Source organism: Rissa tridactyla, chromosome Z, assembly GCF_028500815.1.
Source record: "Rissa tridactyla isolate bRisTri1 chromosome Z, bRisTri1.patW.cur.20221130, whole genome shotgun sequence".
Lineage (NCBI taxonomy): Eukaryota > Metazoa > Chordata > Aves > Charadriiformes > Laridae > Rissa > Rissa tridactyla.
Window position 1 is genome coordinate 68,495,965 of NC_071497.1, and position 27,246 is coordinate 68,523,210.

General features: G+C 38.8%; 1 protein-coding gene across 1 annotated transcript in view; it reads right to left on the reverse strand.

Moving 5' to 3' along the window:
• The window catches only part of NDUFS4 (NADH:ubiquinone oxidoreductase subunit S4), a 47,786-nt gene extending 33,386 nt beyond the window's left edge, over positions 1-14,400 (reverse strand). Inside the window, exon 1 of the mRNA XM_054185210.1 lies at positions 14,234-14,400. Within this exon, the coding sequence (XP_054041185.1) occupies positions 14,234-14,319 (86 nt within the window). The 5' untranslated portion in view covers positions 14,320-14,400. The remainder of the gene's footprint in view (positions 1-14,233) is intronic.
• Between the last annotated feature and the right edge of the window lie 12,846 nt (positions 14,401-27,246).

The window sequence follows — 27,246 nt, forward strand, 5'->3', positions numbered from 1 at the left end:
AGCAAGTTCCCTATTTATAAATAGTTACATTCTCAGACAATATTGGCACATCATAATTTTTCCTTTGCTTACAAAATGTTATTAACTTATAAACACAGTAAATTATGTTTCTGAATGGATGAAAGGAATACCAATTTATTTAATCTAAACTACTGGAATTTCTGTAATAAGTGTCAATGACGATCAAAACTGAAATAGAAATGTGCGAACCTCATGAAGTTCAACAAGGCCAAGTGCAAGGTGCTACACATAGGTCAGGGCAATCCCAAGCACAATACAGGCTGAGTGGAGAATGGACTGAGAGCTGCCCTGAGGAGAAGGACTTGGAGGTGCTGACGGATGAGAAGCTCAACATGAGCCAGCAATGTGTGCTTGCAGCCCAGAAAGCCAACCGCATTCTGGGCTGCATCAAAAGAAGCGTGGCCAGCAGGTCGAGGGAGGTGATTCTGCCCCTCTGCTCTGCTCTTGCAAGACCCCACCTGGAGTATTGCATCCGGCTCTGGAACCCCCAACATAAGAAGGACATGGACCTGTTGGAACAGATCTCCAGGAGGGACACAAAGATGATCAGAGGGCTGGAGAACCTATGCTATGAGGACAGGCTGAGAGAGTTGAGGTTGTTCAGCCTGGAGAAGAGAAGGCTCCAGGGAGACCTCATAGCAGCCTTCCAGTATCTGAAGGGGGGCCTACAAGAAAGCTGGAGAGGGACCTTTTACAAGGGCAGGTAGTGACAGGACAAGAGGTAATGGCTTCAAACTGAAAGAGGGTAGGTTTGGATTAGACATCATGAAGAAATTTTTCACTCTGAGGGTGGTGAAGTACTGGAGAAGGCTGCCCAGGAAAGCTGGGAATGCCCCGTCCCTGGAAGTGTTCAAGACCAGGCTGGACGAGGATCTGAGCAACCTGGTCTATGGAAGGTGTCCCTGCCCACGGCACAGGCATTGGAACTAAATGATCTTTAAGGTCCCTTACAATCTAAACCATTCTATGAGTCTATGAAATACATAAACATTGCTTCTACTTGCTAAAAAGTTCATATGCAAAATGTATATATTTTTTTTTCCATGTGTGTGTTTGGAAAACAGGGCTTTTCTGTTAGGCAAATCTGCATTATGAAAAGAAGCTATGGTCATATAAATATACTGAATAAACAGGGAAATAACTTTAAGCATTTGACTTGTAGCTTGTAACTTAGTGTTCATCTTCAAAACTAAATATTAAGTTCACCTCCCTTTAGAAATATTAAATGAGTTAAATTTTCAAGTAGTAAATACTTTGTTAAGTAGAAAACAATCAAATTCTAGGTTTTTTCAGGTTCTACTTTAATTATCCCACAGATAGGGAAATGCAATTGATGTATCTACAGACAACCAAGATACCAGCTGAACCAGAGCGCTATGCAAACACAGCTGTAGACCTTCCAGAACTGCTGCAGGACCAGAGTGCTATAGCCATTCCTGGCACTCCCATTAAGTCCTCAAGACAAAAGTCAGCTCTGTTAAAAGATGGCTTGAGTTGCCCACCATCAGTTTCCCACATTTAAAGAGTGCTCTCAGGGTCAACAAGGAATGAGGAAGGTTAGCTCTGACCTAGTGCCAAGCCTGCACTGCCCTTGACTCAAACAGGCCCATTTGAGCTATTCTCTAGCCAGCTAATTGAGCTGACACTACTCACATAAGTAGTGAGTAAGTAAGGCACATAAGAAACATCAGCACAACCCTTCAGAAGGCTCTGAAACAGCCAGACAGTAAGCACAGGCATGCTCAACTTTCTCCTGCAGAGGTACACGGGTGTCTCCACCATGCTTCTGACTGCTATGCTTTACAGGAGCATTAATTAGGTGGGTGCATGCATGACTTAAGCACACACACAATGAAAACAGCTTGAGCTGAGGAATATCTCAGGCAAAAATCCAGAGCTAGCCTGCATTCAAGTCAGCACACTGACAAGTGAGGGCTGCACATCCTGAAACAGTTCTCTACAAATCCCAGGCTGATACCAGACTGTTTCCCGATCTTCTTGGACATAAACTCAGTCATTATTTGCAGCTAAACTTCAGAAACAAAGTCATGCTAGTGCTTCTAGACCCCCATATGCATGTAGTTCAAAAGTATGCCAGTGGCCTCTCCGGGACTGCAGCAAATAGACCAACATATTAAGAATAAAGTGACCCAAAATTATTTAAGTATTTTTTTAGTAGAAATCATAAAACTCATTATGAAAGGAGATCTGGTATACTGCTTTTACAGCCATAGAATACATAATTTATAAAACATCCAACTGCTGTCAGGTGACAGAAGCTCTGAACTACTGCCACCTGTACAGTTGCTGATCAGCAGTTCCATTACACAATACTTTCCAAACCTGAAGACCTAATCTTAGAAATTAACCTCAGATCACAATCTGAGAACAGCAGGTACACCATGGACCAGTGGAAACCTCTTGTAAGCAAGTCCGCCAAAAGGCAAATAATACTAGAAAAGCTGCAGAGCCCATATCAACTATCAACTGAATTTCACGCTATCTAGTTAGAAAGTTTAACAAAAAGGAAAAGGTAAAAGTTATGTAGGGAGTAAAGACAAAATACACAGGTGACATATTTGCTCTGTTTGTGCTTTCTAAATGTCAAACTTCTCCCCACACATACACATTCAGGCATTCATACAACTAGACAATAACTAAAAACTGTGCTCCCTTTATAGTAAGAACAACAAAAGTCAAAGGGTTCAATTCTAAAACTGTGAGGAATGAAACTAACGTTCCACAACCCACCTCTGTCTTAGGGAAGTTTACGCATTTTGAACAAGAGCCTTTGAATCATGTAAAATTAAACAAAAAATGAGTAAAGATTCCTCTGTCTTTGCAAACTGGTTTATGGCATAGTACGGTCCTGTATTTCATCCCTATACTTTCCTCTTGATTTTGCCTTTCTGTTTGAGTGCACTTAGAGGCTTAAGTAACACTTAACTCCAATAATCTAAGGTAACAGCAGGGTCTGTAAAACATCGCATATAAATAAAGGCAACTTCTTTCTTATTTAATGCCCTCAAACATTTGAACTGTAAACTACTGAACTAAGCTATAGTACAAAAAAGAATCCTTTGAAGTGTTACTGTAAAACTACATCTTGGTTTGTAATGGTTCATGAAAGTCAGTGAAGCGACTTGGCTAGTAAGCCTCAGCTGTTGGGCAGCTATGAAAAAATGTATTTAAGAGCTATCTATTTATTTATGTTTGTAGTACTTCGTAAAAGACACAGACAACCAAATGCCTAACAAATGGAATGTGACACACAGAAGCAGGTCACTTTTCAGAACTTTATGCTCTTATTCTACATGAAAATGGGATAACCTAGCTGATACTATGGTGTATGAATTTATTTCACCCTTGCTTTGTCAATTTAGCCTTGTCTCAGACACCTTACTCATCAATTTCCTTCCTGACACCAAGTTTTTATCCTCAAGTCCTCTTTGAACTGTTGCCATTCTACAGTTATCAGGTACCCTAAGTACTCTCCATTATATCACACACCTTAACCAAAGGACAACCTATTTTTCACCTCTTCTGCCTGTCCATATCGTTCCCTTGTTGACGTTATTTCCAACTTCCTTTTCACATACCTCTGAATGGAACAACTCCCATGTTATTTCAATGTATCTTTGCCTACTGAGTTACTTGCAGAGAAGGTACACCAATGGTTCTACCTTACGTGCAAGAATATAATTTGAGTTTTCAAGTCAGCTTGTCCTCTAATATTAACAGTCTGAAGAAAACCTCTGTTCAGAGCATACATCAGGATCCTAAGGGCACTAAAAGGTCTTAATGGCTGTGACCAGCCTCACTTAGTGTCTCCATCAACTGCCCCTGCCAGTGGCCCTGGAGCTCCATTTAAGATCAGCTCTGGGTCTTCAGCCCTTGCCTGAGCGACATCATTAAGCGTACCCACCTCCAGCCCTGGGCCTGGCTCCTGTCTCTGTGCCTGGCTAGACCCCTCGCCCAAGCGGCAGTATCACTGCAGTCCTGTTCAGACACTGTTGCCTGGCTGGACTTCAGACACACGTTGCAGCTTATCTCCAAACCTGTCTCTGGTTCCTTTTGCTTCTGATTGGACGCCCTGGACAGACCTTGGACTAGCTCATGACTTCGCCATGTCTGGGACTGTTAATGGACCCTATTACCAGCACCCAGGTCTCCTCAAGTACAGATGCTGTGGGACTGTGCCCTGGTCAGCGAGGGCAATGTCACTGTTGGGATCACCTTCAGCTTCCAGCTTGACCTACCTTCAGGAGCAGCCAGCTCTTGCTGCTCCCTGACATTTTGCTAGTCAGTAATTCCTACCAAATTCATTTTTTTCCAGTGTATGCAATATATTTGCACTTGTTATTCAGCCTCATTACTTTGCAACAAAAGCACAGGACTTAATTTTTATGTAGTCTCTCTACAATGACCAATTTTAAAACTTATCTATTTTTGAAAAGATACTAACCACATAGGTTGTTTGTTGTGGGTACCAATGCTATTAATTAGCTTCTACAATAGACATCTGTCTTTAGTTTAAAACAAATGGTTGGCTGCAATGTAAGCAACCCCTGCAAGTGTCTCCAGCAGTTGTTTTAAAAAAATTATCACATCAGAACTTTTAACTGCTACTCTACATGCAAGCGCAACTAACAGTTACGTGGCACTAGTTTAGAAAAAAAAAAAAAGTCCTTTCTTCTAGAGAGTTCTGTATCAGCATCTGCAGTCTTAGGACAACATTTCTTCAACTGATGAAGGATAAAGTATTGTGTGTTACAAGGAGAATATAAGGAAAATGACAAGCTACTTAAATGAAGTCCACTTTAAAAGAAAGCTTCAGTGCCCTGTTGTTCCATAATTATCCTACTTCATTTTCTTTCCATTTGCCACTATTTATTAGTGTAAACACACCTTACAAGCATTTTCAGAGAACTCACCTTTGAGAATAAAAATAACCACATCAGCTACCCTATTTGTGTGTTCTCTCGTACTCATACAGGGACTCCTCCACTGGAACTGCTCTTTCCCTTTGCTAGTCTCTTTTCATATTCTGACTATCTGAGCAGCTATTAGCTCTCTGAAAGGAGACTGCTAGCCTTGCTATTGCTCACGCTTTTCTAAAGTGGAATAAACCCTTAAGGCAAAGCCGGTGCTTCAAATGCAAACCTTATTCTTGAATTCCAGTTCAGACAACAACATTCAGAATATTTGTCTCTGGTGGCCACAATCAACACTGACATATGACAAAACATCACTACTGCAGAATTTCCCTTCAGATAACTTACGCAGCATATAAAAATACTCCTTGAATACATGATGGAACAGTCAAAGCTACTCCGTGAAGAGCTCTGTATTTTTTTCCTTCCTTTAAAATACAGTGGTTTTACTGAAAGTAGTAAGACACAAAATATGTCTCTGGTTTTATAATGAAAGATGGTACTTCTGAACGCTAGTGACATCAGATGCAATATCCATAAAATACTTTACTTAAAACTAATGACATACTTAGAAAAGACGAAAAAATAAACAGTTATCCTCTGCAACAAAAGTTTGGTTTGGACTTTAATACAAGTGGCATCACTGACATTTAGCACAACACTACTTCCCTATACTGATAGCAAATGATAACATCAGAAAAAGTATTTACATATAGAGTATACATTCATAAAAGGCAGGTCTTCAAACATTTTATATAAAATACATCAAATCTGATTTTTAAAAAAATAACGAATAGAAGCTGTTTATGAAACAGTGTTCGTGGAGTGCTAACCCTCCAAGAATAAGCAGATGCAAGAATTGTTTGCCCACACACATTCTGGAGCTGCCTACAGTCTGTCTAGTTGAGGAAGCAAATTAACTCAACATCAGTCACAGGTCAAGGGAAGATTAAGACAGACAGAAATTACTGCAGCTAGAAAGTGGCTTGTTAACAAAATGGTATCTAAACATATCGTTATGCTGCCAGGAAAGAACAACTGCACTTTGAAACTCAGACAGAAATATGCCATTCACTTCTTAGGAAACTGGGAAATATGCATTATAAAAAAGGTAACGTTAACTGTTCAGCTTGCCTTCTGCTAGTTTAACAATGTCTTTTATTAGAAACAATAAAGGATGTGATCTTAAAACAGTTTGGAGGTATACTCCGTAACACACTCAGAATCAAATTCTTACAAAATAATTTAAAAAGCTTATCAAAATCCACTGTATTGTCATGCGAACTAAAACACGTACATATGTACAAGCATAAAACATATTAAACAATAAGCTTTTAAGGATTATACAAAATTATTGAAACTATTAGTATAAAAGAAGATTTTTTTCTAAACTTGGGGTTCTTTTAAACTATGTGAGTAGATTCAAGCTTCCTTACTAAGTATATTGACCATACTAAGTATTATGATTGCCCACAGAATAAGTTATACAAAGATGTCCGTAAAAGCAACATTCAAAATTGAGAACGCAGATAAAAGTAAAAAATATCAACCATATTAACTGTAATTAGTGTTTCCATCCTCACTATTGATCAACATGTTTTTAACAATAGGTGAAATTTCCCACAGTGCCACAGGGAAGACCAATTACATTGGTCTAATACACTGAACGCTATACATTGGTCTGATATTTCCTACTGTTGATCTGATTTGCATTTATTTCCTTCCACCCCCCCAAAAAAAAGGATCAGATATTGATTTTGCTTGTATCTAGTTGTGAGTGAAAGGCGAAAGCAGCATGTCATTGATATCAAATTCTCAAGTTACTTGGCATTCTGGAACTTAACTTCTGAATCTCACTGGTGCATTTTGATAGTGGCTGCTTTAGTAAAGAACAGCTTTGAAAGTGACAGTTCCTATCAGTCAGAAATACAACCCAACGCACCTGTCTCCTGGGTTTTTCCAATCATATATAAATATTGCATCAAGTTGAGATGTATAATGGAATAACAAGGTTAATTGAGTCATAATGCTCAAACCTACATTAAGGCAACATCAAGACCATTTCTGTAATCCCAAAAGTAGTATTCTTCCAGTATGAGTTAAACCTGATGAACAGTATATATTAAACCACTGGAACTAAAGCAAGTTTTATCATTTTGTTAACATCGATTTGAAATTCTATTTATTGACAGCTGGCATTTGAATTCCCCTTCTTCATATATCCATATGACATTTAATAATCTTTCTATCAATTTCTTCATTTATTTGATAAAAAAACATGCTTGAAGTAATTGTAACAAGTTCTACAAGTATGCTGATATAAAGAAATAACAACAGGAAAGCCTTTTCCTTAAAAAAAAAAAAGTTTGGGGTTATATTTTGAAAACAAAGTTAAGTGTCATTTTCAAATGCAGTGTCAGAACCTATTTAAAATTATTTAGTCCCCAGAGGAAAGTATTACGTCCTTCTGTTTTATAACACTAGTGCCAACAAACTTCACCTCTACTCTCCAAGGCTTTGGGTTTGGGGTTTTTTTCATATCTCCACTCCTCTTCAAACCCTCAAAGTAGAGAGAAAACTATTATGTTCTCAGATCTGTAGATTTAGGGAAGAAGTTATTCTAGCATGTAATAATGCTTTTTTTAAAGATCCGCCAGAGCTGCAGTTCTGAGCCCACAATAACTAGTTGCCACAGAGCTAGTAAGAAAAGCTTTTAGCTGTTCTAGTGCAGAAGCAAGTACACTGCTAATTTATTAGTGATCTTTCAACACGAACATACTTTAAATGAATGTCTGCTTGTCTCTATTAATCTTTTTCTTGCTGAGAAAGCTGTCATTCCTCCCTCTTTGGGTTCCTAGTTCCAAAAGTGAAGGAATGAAATGTAATTAAAATAAGGGTAGAATTAGACTAGACATAAGGAAGACATTTTTTACAATCAGGGTGGTGAAACACTCGCCCGGGTCACCCAGAGAGGTGGCAGATGCCCCATCCCTGGAAACATTCAAGGTCAGGCTGGATGGGGCTCTAAACAGCCTGATCTAGTTTAAGATCTACCAGATCATCTAGTCCAACTCCTCATTGTAGAGGGGTTGGACTAGATGACTTTAAAAGGTCCCTTCCAACCCAAACTATTCTATGATTCTAAGTGACTCCAAGTTATATGCCCAATAATGAACAGCAATTTAAGAAGCCTCATCAGGAACATTTTGCTGTCATAACATATGCTACTTACTTCTCCATAATTAAGTTAGAAAAACAGCCATTTCCAGAACAACACATCTCTCCCTTGCTCCCATTCTCAAACTTTGGCTCTCCCAATCTCTTTTCTCCTTCTCTCCCTCTTACTTTCATGTCTTTCTACCCATCCTCCTCCTTAGCTAGACCAATACTGAAAGTACTTGAACGTTATGGGAACAACATACAACTTTAAGAACAAGAATGATCTTGATCTTAGCTCACTAGGAGACAAGCTGTGCTTTAGAATAAGGCTAAACTACATGATACATGGTGTTTTTCACTTTTTCATTTCTCTAATCTGCGACAGAAGTGTTCACTTTGACAGTAACGTCCTACTGCTCTAATGTTTCATTACATCCAACATCTTCGTTCCTCCATGAGGGCTTTCCAAAGCTTCCTCGCTCCATTTTAAAGGAAACAGAGAGCACTCCTACACCCTGCTTACCATGATGCCAAACAGAGAAGGCAAAAGCAGGAAATCTAAAACACTGTTCTGGTTCACCAGAGCTTCTCTGACCTTGTAGTAAAGGAACATATCCACAGATAACACACCAGTCCTGAGTCAGATGGTATGTTGCTGTCCTGTCAACTCTTACAGGACAGAGCAAGTAGCAATGGATTAGCAACTTTGAGATCCTACGTGAAGTACTACAAAAAGAGTAAACTCATTCTAGTTGTCAGAAATCTCCTCTCTCCCCAAAGCATGCAAAACTGATGGGGAACAAGGGCTTTCCTTCACAAGAGCCAGACAGCAGATCATCATCAAAGGACGTGTGACTATAAATAATAACAACTGATGATGCCTTCAGTCACAGTTAATATGCAAGATTTGGCTGCTAGACCCTCTCTTATCCACAAAATCATTATTTGAAGAGTGTGGACAGAGTCAAAGGGAACGGTTTTAAATTAATTATACACTTAGATATATGGAACAACTACTTCTCCCAAACTACTGCTTCAGGCTGTCTGCAAGATCAGACGAACACTTGCTGCTGCCTGGAGTCTTGTTTTTAAACTTACACTCATTAAGCGTACAAACTGTAGTGTTTTTCATCTTTTTCTCCCCTCGCTACGTCCACTTGTCTCTCCACATCTATCACCTTGAGTCTGCTCCAAACTTCCACATCACCACAATCTTATGACCAAAAAAACTCCCTGTCATTTTACTCTGCGTTTCAGTTTACAGTTGTACTATTGTGTTGTAAGATAGTCTGATTCACTGTACTTTCTCTGATATGCATTAAAAAGAAAATAGATATTCAAGACAAAATTGTAAAATTCAGGTCATGTATACATTTTTAAAGGTCTTTTTCCCCTATGAATAACCAAAATTAAACTATGTATAAACATCACTGATACAGCAAATGCAAGACCTCAAAAAACTTTTCTCACAGTGTTATCTTAGAATTTATTCCAGGTACTGTTTGCAGATGCAGTTAGCCATTGGAATACATTCTGATGAAGTTAAATGCTGCAGAACTATTCTTTTTTGTTAATGAAGACCAAAGCTTCTAAAGTGTCTGAACCTGACACCACCACACATAGATCATCCTACGCAGTATACAAGAGTAAGTGGCAGACACGCATTACAGCTGGATGAAATAACAAGTAATACAACTGCTTCATCATGGCACTTATTCCAAACTTGACAAAAATGTCACCCTGGCTAGCACTAACATTGGCTAAATAGTGCTTCTGTTAATGAGACGCAGTCAGAGCTTTGTACATCTTTGTGTAGCTCTGGTCTACACAGATCTAGATCTGGGAAGTTTACTAAACCCTATTCTAACATACGGCTTAGTAGGGACATGCAACAAAAAAGCCAACATTATTTTGAAAAATGGAAAAAAACCCAACAAAACAAACAATAACACAAAATAGTAATCTGGTTATCTTTAAAGAGCAAGACAAAATAAAACAGGTTTCTTCTATATTTTATAAGTACCTTGAATTTCCCACAAAAATGGCTTGCCCCTCTTTTTGTTGAGGGGGAATCTTGCCTATGTATAAAATAACTGAAAAATAAGATTTAAATGGCATCCCAGATTTCCTCATTCTCTTGATCATATAGCCTGAATTGAGTAACAGGCTTTCTACTACACAAACGTCCATAATTCTTTGCTTTCATAACCTCAGGTATCCATTTATGCTGAACTAGAAAAACATTTGCTATCATGCTCACAGTCTTTACAACAGAATTACAAGAGGAAGATAATACATTTTTAAGAACCATAACCTATCACTGAAAAGTGACAAGAACAATCCATTATCATGAAACGTAGTGACTGTGTGCCCAGGTATTACACCTGCACACACAAAATACACTGCTTCCGCAACAGAAATTAGTATCTTTGTATCTTGACTGCAATACCTTGTGAAATAAAGGGACTCCCTGAAATACCGAGTGGTTTTGGAACACAGAGTTGATTTCCAGTTCAGTAGAAATTTGTTTGAAGTTTTCTTTTCCAGCTCCACCTACCCGTATTTTCTAATGCAAGGAGACACTGCAGTCTTTCCCAAGACAAATACATTTAAGAATCCCTCCTCTGCTCTCCTCCAATTCATATGAAACTTAAAGAAATGTAACTGTATTATTTAAATTATACCCCTTACTCAAATTTTGGCTGCAGATAACTAAAAGGTAATATTTGAAGTAATTAGGTAAGACATACAAACAGGTTTCCTCCTGAAGAGGTCAAACCCAGAAGACCATGTTCAATGTAACTTCAGGCTCCTGAAACCTTGACAGATCTTACACCATGAAAGCTTCAAAACTGTGATCTAAGCAAAGGAGGCACTTCCACTTTCTACATCAGCTCAAGCCATCTGCTGATGGGCTATTAGGCTCATCACCAGACAGAATAATGACAGACTCATTAACCACTGCTTCAGTGATTTAAACTAGGCACGAAGAACTTCATAAAGATATGAGATAATGATATATGTTACTGCATGTTCTCTTAACTTCAGACCAAACACTTACTTACTTGCATTACCAGTAAAGAGTTCAGAATCATCAAGCAGCTTGGGCATGCATATTTTGAAGGGCTTAAACACATACTGATAAATTCAACCTTTGTGTTAGAGGGTGTCATAATATTTGTAAGAACCAAATGCAACTCATGGAAATCAGAATAGAATCTCTACTGTGACTATTGGAAAGTGATCTTGGGAATTGTTTTCAAAATCAGAGGGCAGCTTTATTATTCTGTAATTGAACTTCTAAAACCTGGAAAACGATAAAAAGTTTCATATGCAAAAATCTGCAAAAAACACTGCAAATAAAACTGCTGCTTGAAGGTTTTAGCTTTAATCCTACAGTGCTCAAATAATAAGCTGTATTACTCCCGTAACCTGACTTAGGTAAATAACATGAAATTGTAATTTAACCAAGCTGTACCAAACTTGACCACACCTTACTCTGAGTAAACAAAAGTGTTGTGCTGAAGTGATGGAAGAATCATTCAAATGCCCTCACAGTTGACAATTTCAGCATCTTCTTCAGTGATCTCCTAAGAACAGTGTTAGCTTTTATTATTAGTAATCTAACACCTATATTTACTTTAAAACACCCATCTAGCACATTGGTATAGCACACTCTTTCTACAGATTGACAAATACACAGATTACTCCAAAAATAATTTTAGACAGACAAAGACTTTAAATATACTCTGAATTTGTTGTAACAAATAAGCTACTTGGACCAAACTGTATCTGTCAAAATACTTTTCTGAAAGGAAATCAGTATTGCAGGATCTATATATCCAATTACAAGATATGCTGCAAGATACCGCTTCTCAAAAAGTAGGTTTATGGATAGTTGCTGATTAATATAACTGGAAAATAAGCTTAAGGGGTTTGCATTATAAGACCATTCACAATTCTATGACATAAGAAAGTTCCTTTATCCTGTTTTTACAAAATGAGATGTGATATACTGAAGCTAGAAACGGCACTTGTATACTGCCAAGCTTTGAGGCATCTACCCGTCTACTGAAATTTATGATATTGGAGTCATCTAGATTTCTGGCAAAATACAAAGGATTACATATAAAGAAAGGCATCCACAAAAGAAAACAAACCAAACAGCTGCTTTCAAGAAGCAACAGAAAGTGCAGAAGCAAAAGATACACCTTCTCCCATCTCCCTCTATCTAATTTTATCATCTCACTATGAGCTGCAGGAAGACACCTTGAATTTAAAATTTAGAATCCTGAATCCTTTCCCATAATAATGTACCTTCATTCTCCCTTCCAAGCAGGGACACTGCAGAGGCTGCTTAACAATATTTTTCATATAAAACAGTAACTGAGAAGAGGAAGGATGTAAGTTTCAGTGCCTACTACATCAAGGAAATAATTAATTACTTTACAAAAACTATGCAATGAATAACAGCCTTAACTGTCCCTTCATACTGCCAAAGCTATCTTATTCTGAAACATCTTTTCCTTGTTCCAACGAAAATTTTATTCTCACTCTTCCAATATACAATAATTGCAAAGATGAGGAGAACTTTACATAAGTGAGACTCATAGTGTTCTTCCGTGCCTCTTCTCCAAGAAACTTGCAGACTTATGATCAGGCCACTCTCCTACAGAATGTGAAGCCTAAGTTCCAGTCGCCCTCAGGCAAATATCTTCAACCTCCCTCTTACTGAAAATATTAAGGGACGCTAATTTTTCAGTCTCCCTCTGTGGCACAGAAGGAACTTAAGGCACTATTTCAAGAAGAAATTACCTTGAAAAAATGCCAACTTAAGAGTCCCTACCTCATGTTTCCATGCTGTTCATTCCCATCCCGCCACATCCTACTATTTGTTCTGGAATAACTGCTTAAAAGGTAGATTGTTAAAACTTTGAAACAAACAACCAACATTATTTTTAACCTGGATCAGTTGATCCAATTTACCACATGGCGCAGATAACAAACAGTTCTGTCAACCACAGAGGACTAAAAGAAGAGCAGAAATCAGCTGCCAAACAAACAGTCAGTTTCTGCATTACCATAGAGGAATTCCTAAATTCATATTCACAGATTCCTAAGCCTACTCTTCAGCTCTGTAAAACAGATACCATTTTAAGAGAGAGGAAGCAGCAGTAACCAATGGGACAGTCAGAGCGCAAAAAGTGGAAAAAAGTAATACGGCAGCAGTCCTTCCTTCTCTCTGTATGTGTATATATATAGCTTTCTGTATGTATTTATAAATATATATATATGTATATGTATTAAGACCCCACAGATTTTTAAAAATTACTGAAACTATCTTGTATATATGTTTATATGTGAAGATTTAAGTAGCATGGAAAAAGAAACACTTCAAATCATAGTTAATGACACTGAACAGTATTTTTTTTCTCCTGACTAGAAAAGAGTCTTACAAAAACCTAAGTCCTGTGACATGCACAAAGGTAAACACATGCACGCATCTTCAACTAGAGGTTCAACACAGAGGTTCAACTGGACTTTCAACACAGGTCTCTACATTAAAGAAACAAATAGCAAAGTGCCACCAAAAATTATAAAGCCATTTCCAGCATTATTTCGAGGAATGAGTGAAAGAGCAGCTACACAACCCCTGAAAAATGTAACATATCTTGGGGAGGGGAGAGAGAGGATAAGCTGCAGGCTACAGAATAGGGCAAAGGAGTGCAAACCTCTGGGAACACCGTGCTGGCGGGGGAAGGAGCCATCGCCCTCCCCACGGCAGGGCTCCTCTGCCGTTCCGACCAGCTCCCGACCTCCGGGCGCCTCAAGGACACCGAGCCGGCGGTCACAGCGAGGAAGACAGCAAGGGCGGACACGGACATACACCCTCTGACCCGGAGAAAGGCCCCGGCCAGGCTCCCGCTGCCAGCCCGGCCGCCCCCCACTCGCGGCGGGGTCCTGCGCGGCCCCTCCCGGCCTAGCGCCCGAGGCGGCCGCGGCGAAGCGCTAGGCCCGGGTCAGACTCGGCAGCGCGTCCGCCCCTGCGGGCCACCGCCAGCGGCGGGCCCCGGGCTGCGGCAGTGCCGGCCGACGGAGCGCCCCGCGGTGCCCGTTACCTGGCCGGAGACAGGCGGGCCGCGGCGGCGCCGCTCCTGGCGACAAGGTGCCTCAGAGCCGCTGACATTGAGAGAGCCGCCGCCATGACGCTCGCTACAGCTCGCTGGGAGACGGCGGCGTCGCAGGGCCAAACCTCCTCCGCCCAGACAGGAAACGCGAAGGCGAGAGCGGAAAGAGAGAGCGGGCGGGGCGGGCAGGGAGGCGGACGGGGTGTGATGGAGGGAGGGCTGGGGAAGGGGAGAAGAGACGGGGTGGGGGCTGCCGGCACCCGGTCGCCAGGCCTGATTCCCCGTGGAGGAACCTTGTCCGCGTCTGGGGCGCTGGCGTCCCTTGCCCCCAGTTACGTGTTCGGCCCAGAAACGTCGTCTAGCAGCTTGGGTCTGTCGCCATCTTCTCGATGGCGGGGAACGAGCCCCCGGCAGGGATGGTGCAGGCCTCCGGGCCCTGTGTGTGTCTCCCGGGCGGGCCAGTGAGGCAGGGCGGGCAGGGCGGCTTCCGGGCTCCCGTGTCCCCAGCGCTTGCGTCCCTCCTGCTCCAGTACAGGAGCTGGGGGACGGGTGGTTTTGGACTCCTTCTTTTCCCATTACGCTTTGCAGACAAAACGGTGCAAAGACATCAACACTTCGATACATCTTGCACCTTTTTTTTAACGTATTTCTTAGTTTTGCTACCTAAAATGGATCCATATTCTTGGTTCAGTAAGACTGGCTTGTCTTTAACATACCATGGTACTTTCAGGAGTTCTGTTTTTAAACCGATTGCAGCCTTATTTCCTATATTCAAGCAAGGAAGACTGATAAGACCACTGTTCTCTGAAAACAGAGACGTATTTTCAATACATTAACTGTAAAAGGGAAGTAAGTAACAGTATTTATGCCCTGGAAGCATTGTGGTGTTGCGTTTGTGGTTAAAGATGGCTATAAATCAAGAATCAAACACAGTCACGTTCAGTGCCAAAATCTCAAACGACACAAAGTTTCCAAAAATGTGTGGTGCAGAAGCACTGTGTTACCATGCGATCTGTGATACTGTGAAAGACTGAAAACTTTTACTTTGGAGGGAGGGGGAAGAGCAGTATTCTTAAAAGTATTCTAATTATTTTTATATTAAAAATCTGTTGACATTTTGAAAAAAACCCTAAAGTTTCAGCTTCAATTTTACTAAAAAAAAAATAATTTAGAAATTGTTTAACAAAAAAGTGATGAAATTCCTATGGGAGGAGAAGTTGGGATTGACTAAGTGTGTCTGCCTTCCTCCAGGAGAAATTGGCCTTGTTGTCGATATTGACAGCACAGTTTGACAGGGTCAGATACAAAAATTTTTTGCAAGCAAGTAAATTCAGCATTTTCCTGCCCCAAATGGAAGATGGAAGAATAAGGGGAATAATTCTAATGAAAAGTTAAACAAACTTTCATTGAATGTTTTCTGCAGTTATCAAATCAACAGAGCATTAATTTTCAATGAGAACAGGCAAGCAACACCCTTGTATTAAATAGTCCTAATTAAATGTCAGACCTAGAGGCATTATTTCATAGTCTGTTTATTAGGCAAAGATTGCAAAATGCTTTCTATTGTAAATCATCCTATTAGAACTTTCCACTCTCAAATATGCTTTCTTCCCATCAAATATTTCCAGATTGTGAGGAAATTAAAATGTATACTGTTTTTCCCTTTCAAAACAACAACACTGAAGAAGAAAAGTGAAAAATCTTTCTGGGCAGCATCATAAAGAGTAAGGACAGTGATTTACAAATTAGGAGTATTTAAAATTAATTTCTTAAAATCATTAGTAAATGTGTTCAAAGTCAGATACAGTAAGACAGACAGCAGGAGTAATTTTGTAACAATGATTGAAATTGCTAATATGGGGACGTGATATCTTTTGTTAAATGCAGGTGGGAAAATACCCCAAACTGTTGAATTTGCAGTTTTTCTTCAGGGATTTTGAGAGAAAGACTGGAAAAACTCTGTTCCCCAAAGATTTTTGTGATTTTTTTTTTCCCAACGGTATCAGTTTTCAGCCTAATAATGCATGTTACCTCTCACACTGAGCTTTCAGTCACATGCAGATAGACACAGTAAGAATAATCTGCATCTCAGGAAATTAATGAATTTTTCTCTCTCTCTTCCGAAATAATTTTCCAGTGCATGAGCGATGGTAGGGTAGAGGAGGCATCCACACCAACTCAGATTTACTTCAACTAATCTAAGCTTGTCCCTTTTGTGGTGCTTCAGCTAGAAGGAACGTCCTGTCATTTCTGGAAGCAGAGGAAGATCTTACAGCTGTTCAGAGGCACCAGTGATTTGGTGAGGCCAGTTGCCCTTGAGGGCTCCGTTGTAAACTGAGGCAAGTTGTTTGAGTCTCTCTACTTTGTATCAGCTGGCAGATCATCTTAGCTCAGCCGAAGACCTTTGGGGTAGATCCAGCTTTGAGGATCTTTGTGGTGTCTTCGTTCACCATCAGAGATGGAGCCAGTGGTTTAGGCAGCATGTGAAAGCTCCCGTGCTTAACTTGTCTTGGTTCTTTGAGCTCCTGATCTCCCTGCTACCTCTTCTTTGGGTGGAGAAAGGACATTGGTAGCACACGGCAGCTGGACTTTGGAGCTGCCACCTTATTAACTGAATCTGTCAAAGGAGGTTGCCAAATTCAGGAGCTGCCTTTGGCAGCTGCAGTGTCAGGACCATCTTGTGCTAGATCACAGCAACTGATGGGCTTAAGCATGTGCACAAGTGAACGTGCTGCTAATTGCTAGCACAGTCCCTGGAACCGTTTTGGTCCTGGCCAATTAGCACCGTCCCAAACAATGTCTGAGCACAGCCTGGGAACTAGTGGGGGCCTGGGACTGTTCCTAATAGGCCGTGTGGATGAGGCCATTCTGGGTTTTGGATTGTTTTTTTGGAGCAGGGGAGGAGAGGGGAAAGAGTTTAGCTCCACGGATGTGAGCTGTGCCACGTAAGCTGAGCTGCATGAGGGGTACAAAAGGGTCCTTGGACTGTTTATTTACTAATATAAATGTAACCATAGCATTTGTTGCTGAAGTATTATTGTATAGTAGTCACAAACACATGAGAGACTATTTCAAGACAAATAACCATAACTCTCCAGAGACAGCATGTGTGGCAATTCCAAGTACACAGTTTACTGTGAAATTAATATGCACCAACAGCCTCTTGCAGTCTGGTGCTTGACAAAGGGAGAGATATGAATTTTTCTGTCCCCCACTATTTCCCCAGGTTTAAAAGTAGACCTGTAAAATACTCCCACACAGGTTTAAGTTGAATGTATACCATTTTATCTGATTGGCTTAGATTTGTGTAAATGTATTCATGCATATAATACAACACCTTTTAAAATCATCATGCCTTAGGTTAAACTAATGAATTTGTGTGTGGAACAGTCTTAGAAAATGAAGTGTTAAATGCTGTATTCCCCAAAATAATTCAGTGCATCAATTTTTGAGGTGACTGCAGAATAATCGTTCTAAATCCATACTTTCATGACGACTAAAACTTTTCATTCATAATTCTGGCTGCAAGCTGGTCTTCTGTCACTGATATACTGTGAAACACTGTCCCTCAAGACTGAAACAGTTCATGTGCCAGCACTTATTGTGCTGTACAGTATGCTCACAGTTCCTATTGTCTCACTCTATGAGAAAGCTTATTAGCTTAACTATGCAGAGTTAGAGTCACATTTTCTCTTCACATATGTGAGCTGCACACGTTGTGAGAATTGGAGAGGAAAATTTAACCTTTTACTTTTTTCCTGCGAGACTGAGATTGCACAGCTCTACTCCATGCCCAAGCAAATAATTTCTGGTACAAATAATTTCATAGTCTGAAATAAGCCACAGTTAGCAGTGACAAGCAGATTTCTAGAGCTATTCCTTAACGTATTGTTGCTTTGAATTGGTTTGTTTTCTTGTGGGTGGCACAGAGGAACTAAGTAGGAAACAATAGCATCAGTCTCAAAGATCTTGACACTCTAATGCAGCAAAGAACTGGTAGAAATGGGGTACAACATAGAAGCAAACTGATTATACTGGCTATAGCTGCATGTATTCCCAGTTCCATTTTGTTTGTTGGTTGTATTGCATTTACATGCAGAAGCTATGATTTCAGTGTTGGATAACTCTCAGATTCTGACCCTTCAGACACGTAAGCACGCCAGCTTAACATGCACTAAGTAGTTCATATTAATTAACTTATAGGACTGGAACTTAGTTTTTAAAATAGTCATTTTTAGTTTGAAAATTTTGTCTTTGTAAGAGCTTACTCTCTAAGTGGTGACTCTTTGGCTCCGTTCTGTCCAAAATAATTTCTTTTGCGTGATGAAATATCAGCTGCAGTTATGCTTGCAGTTTTTTTCAGTATTTGCAGTGGGACAAAGACTATTCCTCTTATAAAGTCCTTTGCAAACCTTACCATGCTTTAGGTGTCAGGATAAATTTAATGGGAGAATTTGTCCCAAATGTCATTTTCTGCATTAAAAGATGTGTTAGCATAAGAACATGATGTTTTGGGATTTTAGTATTTATTTACATTCTCTATATGGCAGGCAGGTTGGTACGGAAGCTGACAATATTCTCAAAGTCTGTTTGATTGCATATGAAATTTAAAGTGCAGTTGGAGCTGTCTGGATTTAATTTCCCCGCCCCCCTCCCCCTTCTTCTCCCCCCCCCTCCCGCTTTGGTATGGGGGAATAAAACATCTCAGCTCATATGGGAGAAAAAAATTAAAACCAGGCAGAGCCAGCCCCATTGTAAGCTTCATATGCAGTCAAACAGCCTCACATGGAAACTCCCCTTCCTGGCTGCACTGCTGCCACTGGTGAACCACAATTAAAAAAAAAAAAATCACTTTTTATACTCCGTGCTTTCAAGCTAGACATTGACATGTGAACCAAAATCTTCTTTTTAACTATTGCCCGGGAGGCCACCAAAGAATCCCAGCTGACCCCCTGCCATCAGAGTGAGTGATGGTCGGCTGCTGGTGTTGCAGCTCACTTCCCCCAGGCTGCCACCCTGAGAGATCCCACCATCCACCGTCGGTGTGAGTGACATTAGCCCACTGGGCTTTGAAAACACTTTTCAGGTCGGTCATCGTGGAGAGATAGCTTCCTTCACACACACCATCAGGGTGAGTGACGTCAGGCCACTGGGGTTTAAAATACAGACCCTCAGGCTTGCTAAGCTGACACTGCTGAGAAAACTGCTTTTATTGTTTTACATCAGCAGGGACCTCTTTGTCTTTTTTTGCATTGTTTACTTAGAAGCCAGCCTCCCCCTTCCCCAACTCCCACCCCAGACAATTATTAACATCTGTAGGGTAATTTCTACTTCTTCTTTTTTTTTTTTTTTTAAACTGGAGGTAAAGCAGATTTTAGTCTTTGAATTTTTATAGCCATCTGCTTTCTCATATGATTTTTGAAAGATCCTGGGTGTGCCTGAGTATTTGTTAGTGGGAAAGTCTTAGAATAATAAAAGGAGAGCAATTCTTAGAAATTCTAGTCCTTTTAGCTGTCCAGGTCAGACACTCCTTGATCAATAATCCTAGTGATAGTCATTGTTCATTCTTAGCTTTTCCAGAGGTCCTGGAAAAATAAGACTTCCGGAAATGTTTCTCTCCAGCCTTGACAGAGTATGTCTCTGGCTGGTGCTTGGTCTTCCAATTCATGCTGCAAAAATTAAAAGGCTCCTCTCTAGAAATTTGAATCTGACATTTTGGATAGTTTTTGAACCCTAAATTCACATGTTGAGAATTTAGGAGCTTTGTGAAATAATACATAGGATTTAGGATAAAAAACCTTAAACTTAAAAAGGTATGAAATTATCATTCTATAATACTGCTGAACACACTGTATCATTAAATAATAAGTAGTGCAGCAGAAGTACCATTTTTCTGAATTCTATTTCCCTTTCATTCAAAATTAGGAAATATTTCTTGATATATTACTGAAAAGTAATGACTTTTTTTTCCAAATATTTATATCTAAAGGACTTTGATTCCTTACAAAAACAGCAAACATGAAAACAGCAAACATAAGTAAGCTAAAATAAATACATGCATTTGAGAATTTAGGAAAATAAATTCTGAGAAAGATTTATTGGTTAATTGTTAATTTATTTAAAGGTACAGAATAATATTAAAACTAACAATTTTTTGTCTGATTTCCAATTTTATTTTATTCTTCTTTCTGCAATTTGAAGCTCTTCTCTCTTCATTTGGATGCATAAACTCATTTTAGAATCAGATTTCACAAGAGGTACTGAGCAGAGTACCATTGCTCTTTAAGAGAAATTTGATTGTTTGAAATAGTCTCTCACTTCTTCTTCAACTTGCCAGTTTTTTGAATGGCATCATCTACAGACAGATACTGAATGGCACCAGTTTAATTGAAGGAAGAGGCTAAGAGGCTTTTTAATGTTTTTGAGAGATAAGCAGGAAATTGTTGAAAATATATGATAAAAATGTATTTTGATGAAGGAACTGGGCTGTCCAGTAAAATACATTGGAAAAGAATTTGCTTTAGCCTTATGAGAACTGAAATATAGAACAGAAATATACTAACAGTGCAGTACTAGATCAGACTGAGTCCTTTTGTGTTAGCATGAAAGTACCCCCTAGTAGTTACCACAAGATGCTTCTGAGGACATTGCAGACAAGGATGATGCTGAGTCTTCCACACTGAAGTTCTCGTCCTAATTAATATCTGTAAACATTAAGGTTTTTCCTACTCATAAAAGTTCTTTTAGAGATGCAGTTTTAACGAGCTTGATCATATTCTCTTGTAGTAAACACCACAACCAGCTCCCCTGTCTATGGTGTGTTCTGGGAAAGGGACATATATTCAGCACTGTGCAGTTTCAGGATGCCCCTGCCATGGAAATACCCAGGTCTCCATCTGGTCAAAATGCTGACCATAGTATACCTTGTGTGAGGGTTTATTCATTTGCCACAGACCTAGCACTGCAAAACCTGTCTGTTCAGATGTGAGAAGTTGCCCCCAAATGTCAATGAGTTTGTTAAATAAATAAATAGGGGTTGCTTCCAGACATCTGGGCCTTTTGGGGTTACTCAGTTTGCGTGTTCAAATTATCCTACAGAACCATGAACATTATTTTCAACCTGTGTTGTAAAATTGAAATTAAGTTTTCTCTTAAGTGCAGAGCTTGAGAGTCTAAGATTCATGAGAGCTGCCAAAAAGTCTGCAGTATCTGTGACTGTCCATATAGAAACGAAAGATGGATGTCCCTATAGCAACTGGAATCTGAAATCAAGAGATTGCAGAAAGGAAGGCAACAACCCAGTTGGGTTATGCTTGCTTTGGCTCTGAGTACTTTGGATACGGAATTAAAAGTTCTGTATCGGTCTGCCTTATGCACTGGCATGCTGGACTGGGAAGAGACCACACATGTATTTCTGTACCTTCTGTGTTTGGATGGAAGATAGTACTTCAAATTTTTATTGTGACCATCACTGTATTAACTGCACCAGGAATTTTGGTTTCGGTGACATAATTAGTTTCTGCAAAAAGTATTGTGGTGCCAGGAAAATAATATGATTTCTGTAAAGCAGCTGTTGGAATTCTTAAGGACTAATGATTCTGTTTCCATGGAAGTAAATTACCAAAATATATATTGGCAGAATATTTTCTAAATAGAATATTTAGAAAATGTCCAGAAAAAAAAATATTCTGAGTTGTTTATAAGAGATGTTCAAGAATGTGCTGGCTTTATTGAATACACTGGTGAAGGAACACTGTGCCCTCCTCAAACTCCGGTCAGGTTACATGCTGTAGGAATCTGGTTTTTTAGTACAGATGCTTGGCAATGGCAGCTTTAGCTTGCCCACCACACCTTTCCCAACATGTGCTCTTATTTTTATGAAATAACGCTCTCGATTTCTTATTAGCAATAATTCTCTCTTTTATCTTCTTCTCTAAGTGGCTTTCTAGAGACTTTTTTTACTGGTTAGATCACAGTCACACCAGTGATGCACATTGTATTTGTGCTTGCTGAGATACTATAGCCTGTACAAAACTAATCACAAAAATTAAGTTATGAAAAAGGTTGTCTGCTTACCTATGTTTCTCAGTATAATTTTGTTCTAAAGGCCTGCTCTGCTTTTAAAAAGTGCTGTAAGTTAGTAATTTCACTCCATTTGCATTGTCTAATTAAATAAAATTTCAGCTTACAAGAAGTAGCTATGTTCTTAATTTTGGAGACTATAGCTCGGTGTGTTACCGAGTCAAACATCAGTGTCTTAAAATGAAATTATAAGTTGTAGGCCTGTTTCAATATCTGGGGAGAATGAGATGATTCTGCCCTGTGCCACTAAAAGGCTTAGCATATTAGTATGCTTGCCACTATCAGCCATTCAGCTGCAGGACAGTGTCATACTGAGGAACATATGACTTACATCCAATAGGAAAGTGGCAAAGCAAAAGTGACATTAATTCCCTGTCAAGTGAAAATGAATTATTGCTAATAAGAAATTTTGCAATAAGTAATTTAAATTAAAACAATTCCCTAAACATACAATTAAAATATAATGATAATAGAAAATAGTTCATGCAGTCCTTTTTTAATTTGGGGTCACTTTTTATTCCATTTTCTATGACATTTTTGTGACTAAATTGTTGTTGTTTTGGTTTTGTATCAGATTTAGTTTTCACCAAAGGCCGTAGTATTGCAACACAACAAAAAACCACAAAAATAAATTCATATTTCATCTGAAACAGAAACTGTTAGACACAAATAGGTCTTTTACACCCAGTTTAGTATTCCTGTTGAGTTTAATTTTAGCTAATACAAATAGTAAAGTTGTTCAAATTTGTGCCTTTTGACTTGGATATTAACATGTCAAGATGAAACTGGGGAGGATCTAACTTATCCATGTGTTGGGTAAGCAAGGCTCTTTCATAGGAAAGGCCGTGTGATTATTCCTTTTTCTCTTTCTGCCCTTCAGTGAAACAGTTAAGCATTTTCTAGATTAATTGGCTTGTGAAATTACCTCATCTTGGTCCTTTTCTAATTTTAACTACATATTTATTATTCCTCTTCTTATCTCTCTTCCAAATGTGGGAAAAGGGGTAAGATTTGTTCTGACCTCTAAGTCTTACATTAGCAATTACCTTTCTTTGAGTCATTTTTTTTCAAAAAAATACTCATTTTGGAGAGGTTATCTCATTCCATGAAGAACGCAGAAACAAGTTTAAATGAAAGAGACTTCATCAAAGAGACTTGTAATTCCTGTTGTGTCTGTGTATTCTTCTCATCAGTTTGGAAAGTGTCACAGAAAAGCCTTTCTTTGAGACTATTATTCTTATGTATTTTCCATTTTATACCCTTGAAGTGCAGTGGAAAAACAGATAGAAAAATGTAATACTGTCATTTAAGTTGAATTTTTTTCCCAATTTCATAAACAGCAGGCTAAATACTACTGTAGCTTTCATATTTTTTTCTTTGTACTTTATTTGTCATGTGAGACTTTGGAGACCCTTCCTCTTTCTCATTTTCTATTTTCCTCATAAGAAGGTGAAGGGTAGTAATATCGCAAAGGGTAATAAATTCCCTGTACACATGTACATGTCAGTGGTCACAGAAATTGTGACTAAAATGACAGATACAATAAGTATTCTTCAGGATCTTTTGTTAGTTTAGATTTAGGTCACAAAGTGTATTTCCCAGGCTGTCATTCTAAGATGAGCCAGACTGACAACATAAATGTTGTTTTAGTTTTTTCAGAGCATTGGCTTGTAACAGCATTGAATTAAGAGTTTTCAGAACTTCTGCAGTGTTCCTAACAATCCACATTAAGCCATAAAGATTAATTTTTAAACAGTACTTTTCCTTCTGAAATCCTCTGCCCTTGTTTCCATATGGTTTCATTTTAATGCCCGTGAATCCATACTTCTATTATTGCTTGCCCCCTTTTACTGGAATTCACCAGAGGAAAGTGCTATTAGGGTTTTCCTTTTTGCAGAAGGGGTAGTTGTTCTGAAAAGAGAACACAAGATGAAATAAAAGGGTACATTTATGAACAAAGTGGACATAATGATTAAGGTTTTCAATTGAATCTTTGTGGTCTAGAGAGGATCACTGGCATTCTGAATGAGAACAAAGGGTCTCAGAAAAAAATTAAGAAATTACCAACACTTTCTGGAAGCTTAAATTTTGTCTTACCCTCATGTCTCTTTCTACTTCGGATGAATCTTAGAAATGGAAAAATAATTTATATCTATTCACAAAGATTTTTTTTTGTTAAGGTAAGTAATAACTGTGTAAGTAGCATCTGACAGGTTCAGACAATCAAAAGGGAACTCTTTAGCCTCCTGTTTAGATATTCAATGTATTGCTAGTTTATATTACCTGATTAGAAATGCATATTCAAAAATAAAAAAAGAGCATTTTGACCACATTTGAACCTAAAATGCTTTATAAGGTCTCCTCAGATGTGTTTAAAACTCAGCTGTGTTTCTCACATTCGTGTAATGCATTCAATGGAGATATTCATGGCCCTGAAGAAATACACTTTGCTGAATTGAGGCCTCCAGTTCCAATGAACTGGAAAAAAACCCTCAAATAACTAGGAAACAACTGCAAAAAATGACAACTTTCAGAAGAAACTTTAAAAGAAACTTGTCACGTTTATCTTCTTGAATAAAAACATGCAAAATTTTGCAGTGACTTGAAATCCCCATTTTATTCACAAACATGGAATTCGCACTTCAGAAGGATAACTAGAATCATAAAGTATAGTAAATATAGAGGAGTTTTCCCTTTTGTTAGTTTTGTGTCTTTAAGAACACAGATAACAGTGTTGAAACTTGGTTTTACATGTTTCTGAATTTCAATTTCTAGGGATATTTCCTGAGAAATGTCAAAGTATGTCCATACACAACATTCACAATTTCTGTATTTAAATAATGAGCAATATTTGATTTGCCAGCGGGAAAATTTTATATCCAGCAAAAACCCTAGTATTTTCAGCATTGATATTAGCCTTTGTTTAATTGCTACTGATTTCCTACAAAATGAAGCGGAATTTCAGGAATGCTTATGCAAATTATTTTGAACTTTGCCTTGAATGATTATCTTTATGACTTCCATCACCACAACCTTCAGTCTTATAGGTCTCCCTACAAGGGCAAGGCCCATGTTTTCTTTCTTATATTTGTTATGGTTTGACTGTTGCCTCATCAGATTAAAAGTTTTCCATCACAACTTGGATTTCTGTATTCAGATTATTTTCTTGAATGCTTAAAGGGTTTTGTAGTGATACCTTCTCAACGTGAAGTACTGGAACAACAAAATAAATTTTAATAGAAAATTGTTGAATGCAGGTTATTGTGCTCTTAAATCACATTTCTAGAAATAATGGCAAGGTGTTTTGGTCTTTTTAGCCAGGAATATGTAGGGACTGAAGGGGAGCAATGAGCCTCCTCCTGTTTCAGGGAATCACGTAGAATTGTAGAATCATAGAATCATTGAATTGTGTAGGTTGGAAGGGGCCCTTCAGATCATTGAGTCCACCATATAATCTTTTTAATAAATTGATGAAGTTACATCTTAAGATGACCTGAGCTAATTTTGCCTCATCAGTCCTTCCGGAAGACTTCCAAGAACTTCATTGATCTTTCTATCCTGTCCTGGGATTGTGTTTGACTTGTAGAACATCCATATCACACAATTGTCTTCCATCATTAGTAGTCCCTCAGTCTGGAGTTTCATTCTTTTTTCTGTTGTAACTAACCAATAATCAGTGTCATCCAGTTCTTTCTGGGTGGCATCTGTGTCTTTGTCTGTACTGACCATGCATCCTGGTGTTTGTTATCAACACATTTATACTTGGATTTTGTCTCAAGGTTAAGTTAACAAATGTATTAAACAAGGTGCGATGTTTAAGGAGCACTCTGGTCTGATACTTCACTTCTTAGGACTATTTGTGATCATCTCCTTTTTCCTCTTTTTGGCCATTTTTTTACCTGCCTTATCATTCTTCCAGTGATCCCCACCTTCTTCTAGCATAACTATGAATTTCCTGTATGGTGTCGTAACAATTTTTGCTGATGCCAGAATGGATTATCTCTATTGCATTTGTCTGAAAATATGTTATCTGGTAAAAGAATGCCAGCATCTGACCACACAGTATGACCAAATTTCTGTCTAACATTTTACTCATCTCTTCTGGGCTTACATCTCTCCTCCCCCCACCCCCCCAATATATTCTTGCCTTCTGCTGTGAACTTCCGCACATTCTTAACATCATTCTAGCAAGCCCATAGCAGCATGTATCACTTTCCTGGCCCTTCTCAAAAATAGGTGCAATGCTATGTATTCTCTGATCAGAGGGCATCATTATAGATAATGATCTTATCTATAAGGCAGCCTCATAGAACCTGAAGCTTTTTCTGCCAGATCTTTAAGAACAAAGAATTGTGAGCTAGAGATTCTCCAGAATGTCATTCACTTCTGCTGTTTGCTATGTCATTTGGACTAGATGATCTCCAGGGGTCCCTTCCAACTCATATCATTCTATGTCAACCAGCTGAAATATGTGAGACAGAAACTAACCTTTGCTTACTAATGGAAAAAAGCAGCATTGGGATGTGTGCAACTGTAAATATCAGCGAAAGTTTAAATACTTTCATGCAAAGATAAGCTCCAAACTCAGACTTCCTAGGGAATGTTTTTATTGGAAGTTGATTCTAGCCTAGTCCAATTTTATTCTTGTTTTTGCATTATTCATTCCCTTTTTGACAACTCACCAAGTCATGCTTTTTCCTGGCATAGGTCATCCTCCTTTTTATAGCAAAAGTAGGTGGAGAGGAGTCAGCAGAAAGAAATCAGAAAAGGTCCTTTATTTTTCCATATCATTCTACCTCAATGTTTGGAGGAAGGTTGGATCTCTTTGTAGTATCCTAGGCATCTAATGTCACTATCACCAGTTTCTGACAATAGGTTTCCAGAATTAGAACACAATTACCGTGTAGCCTGTCTGAAGATGA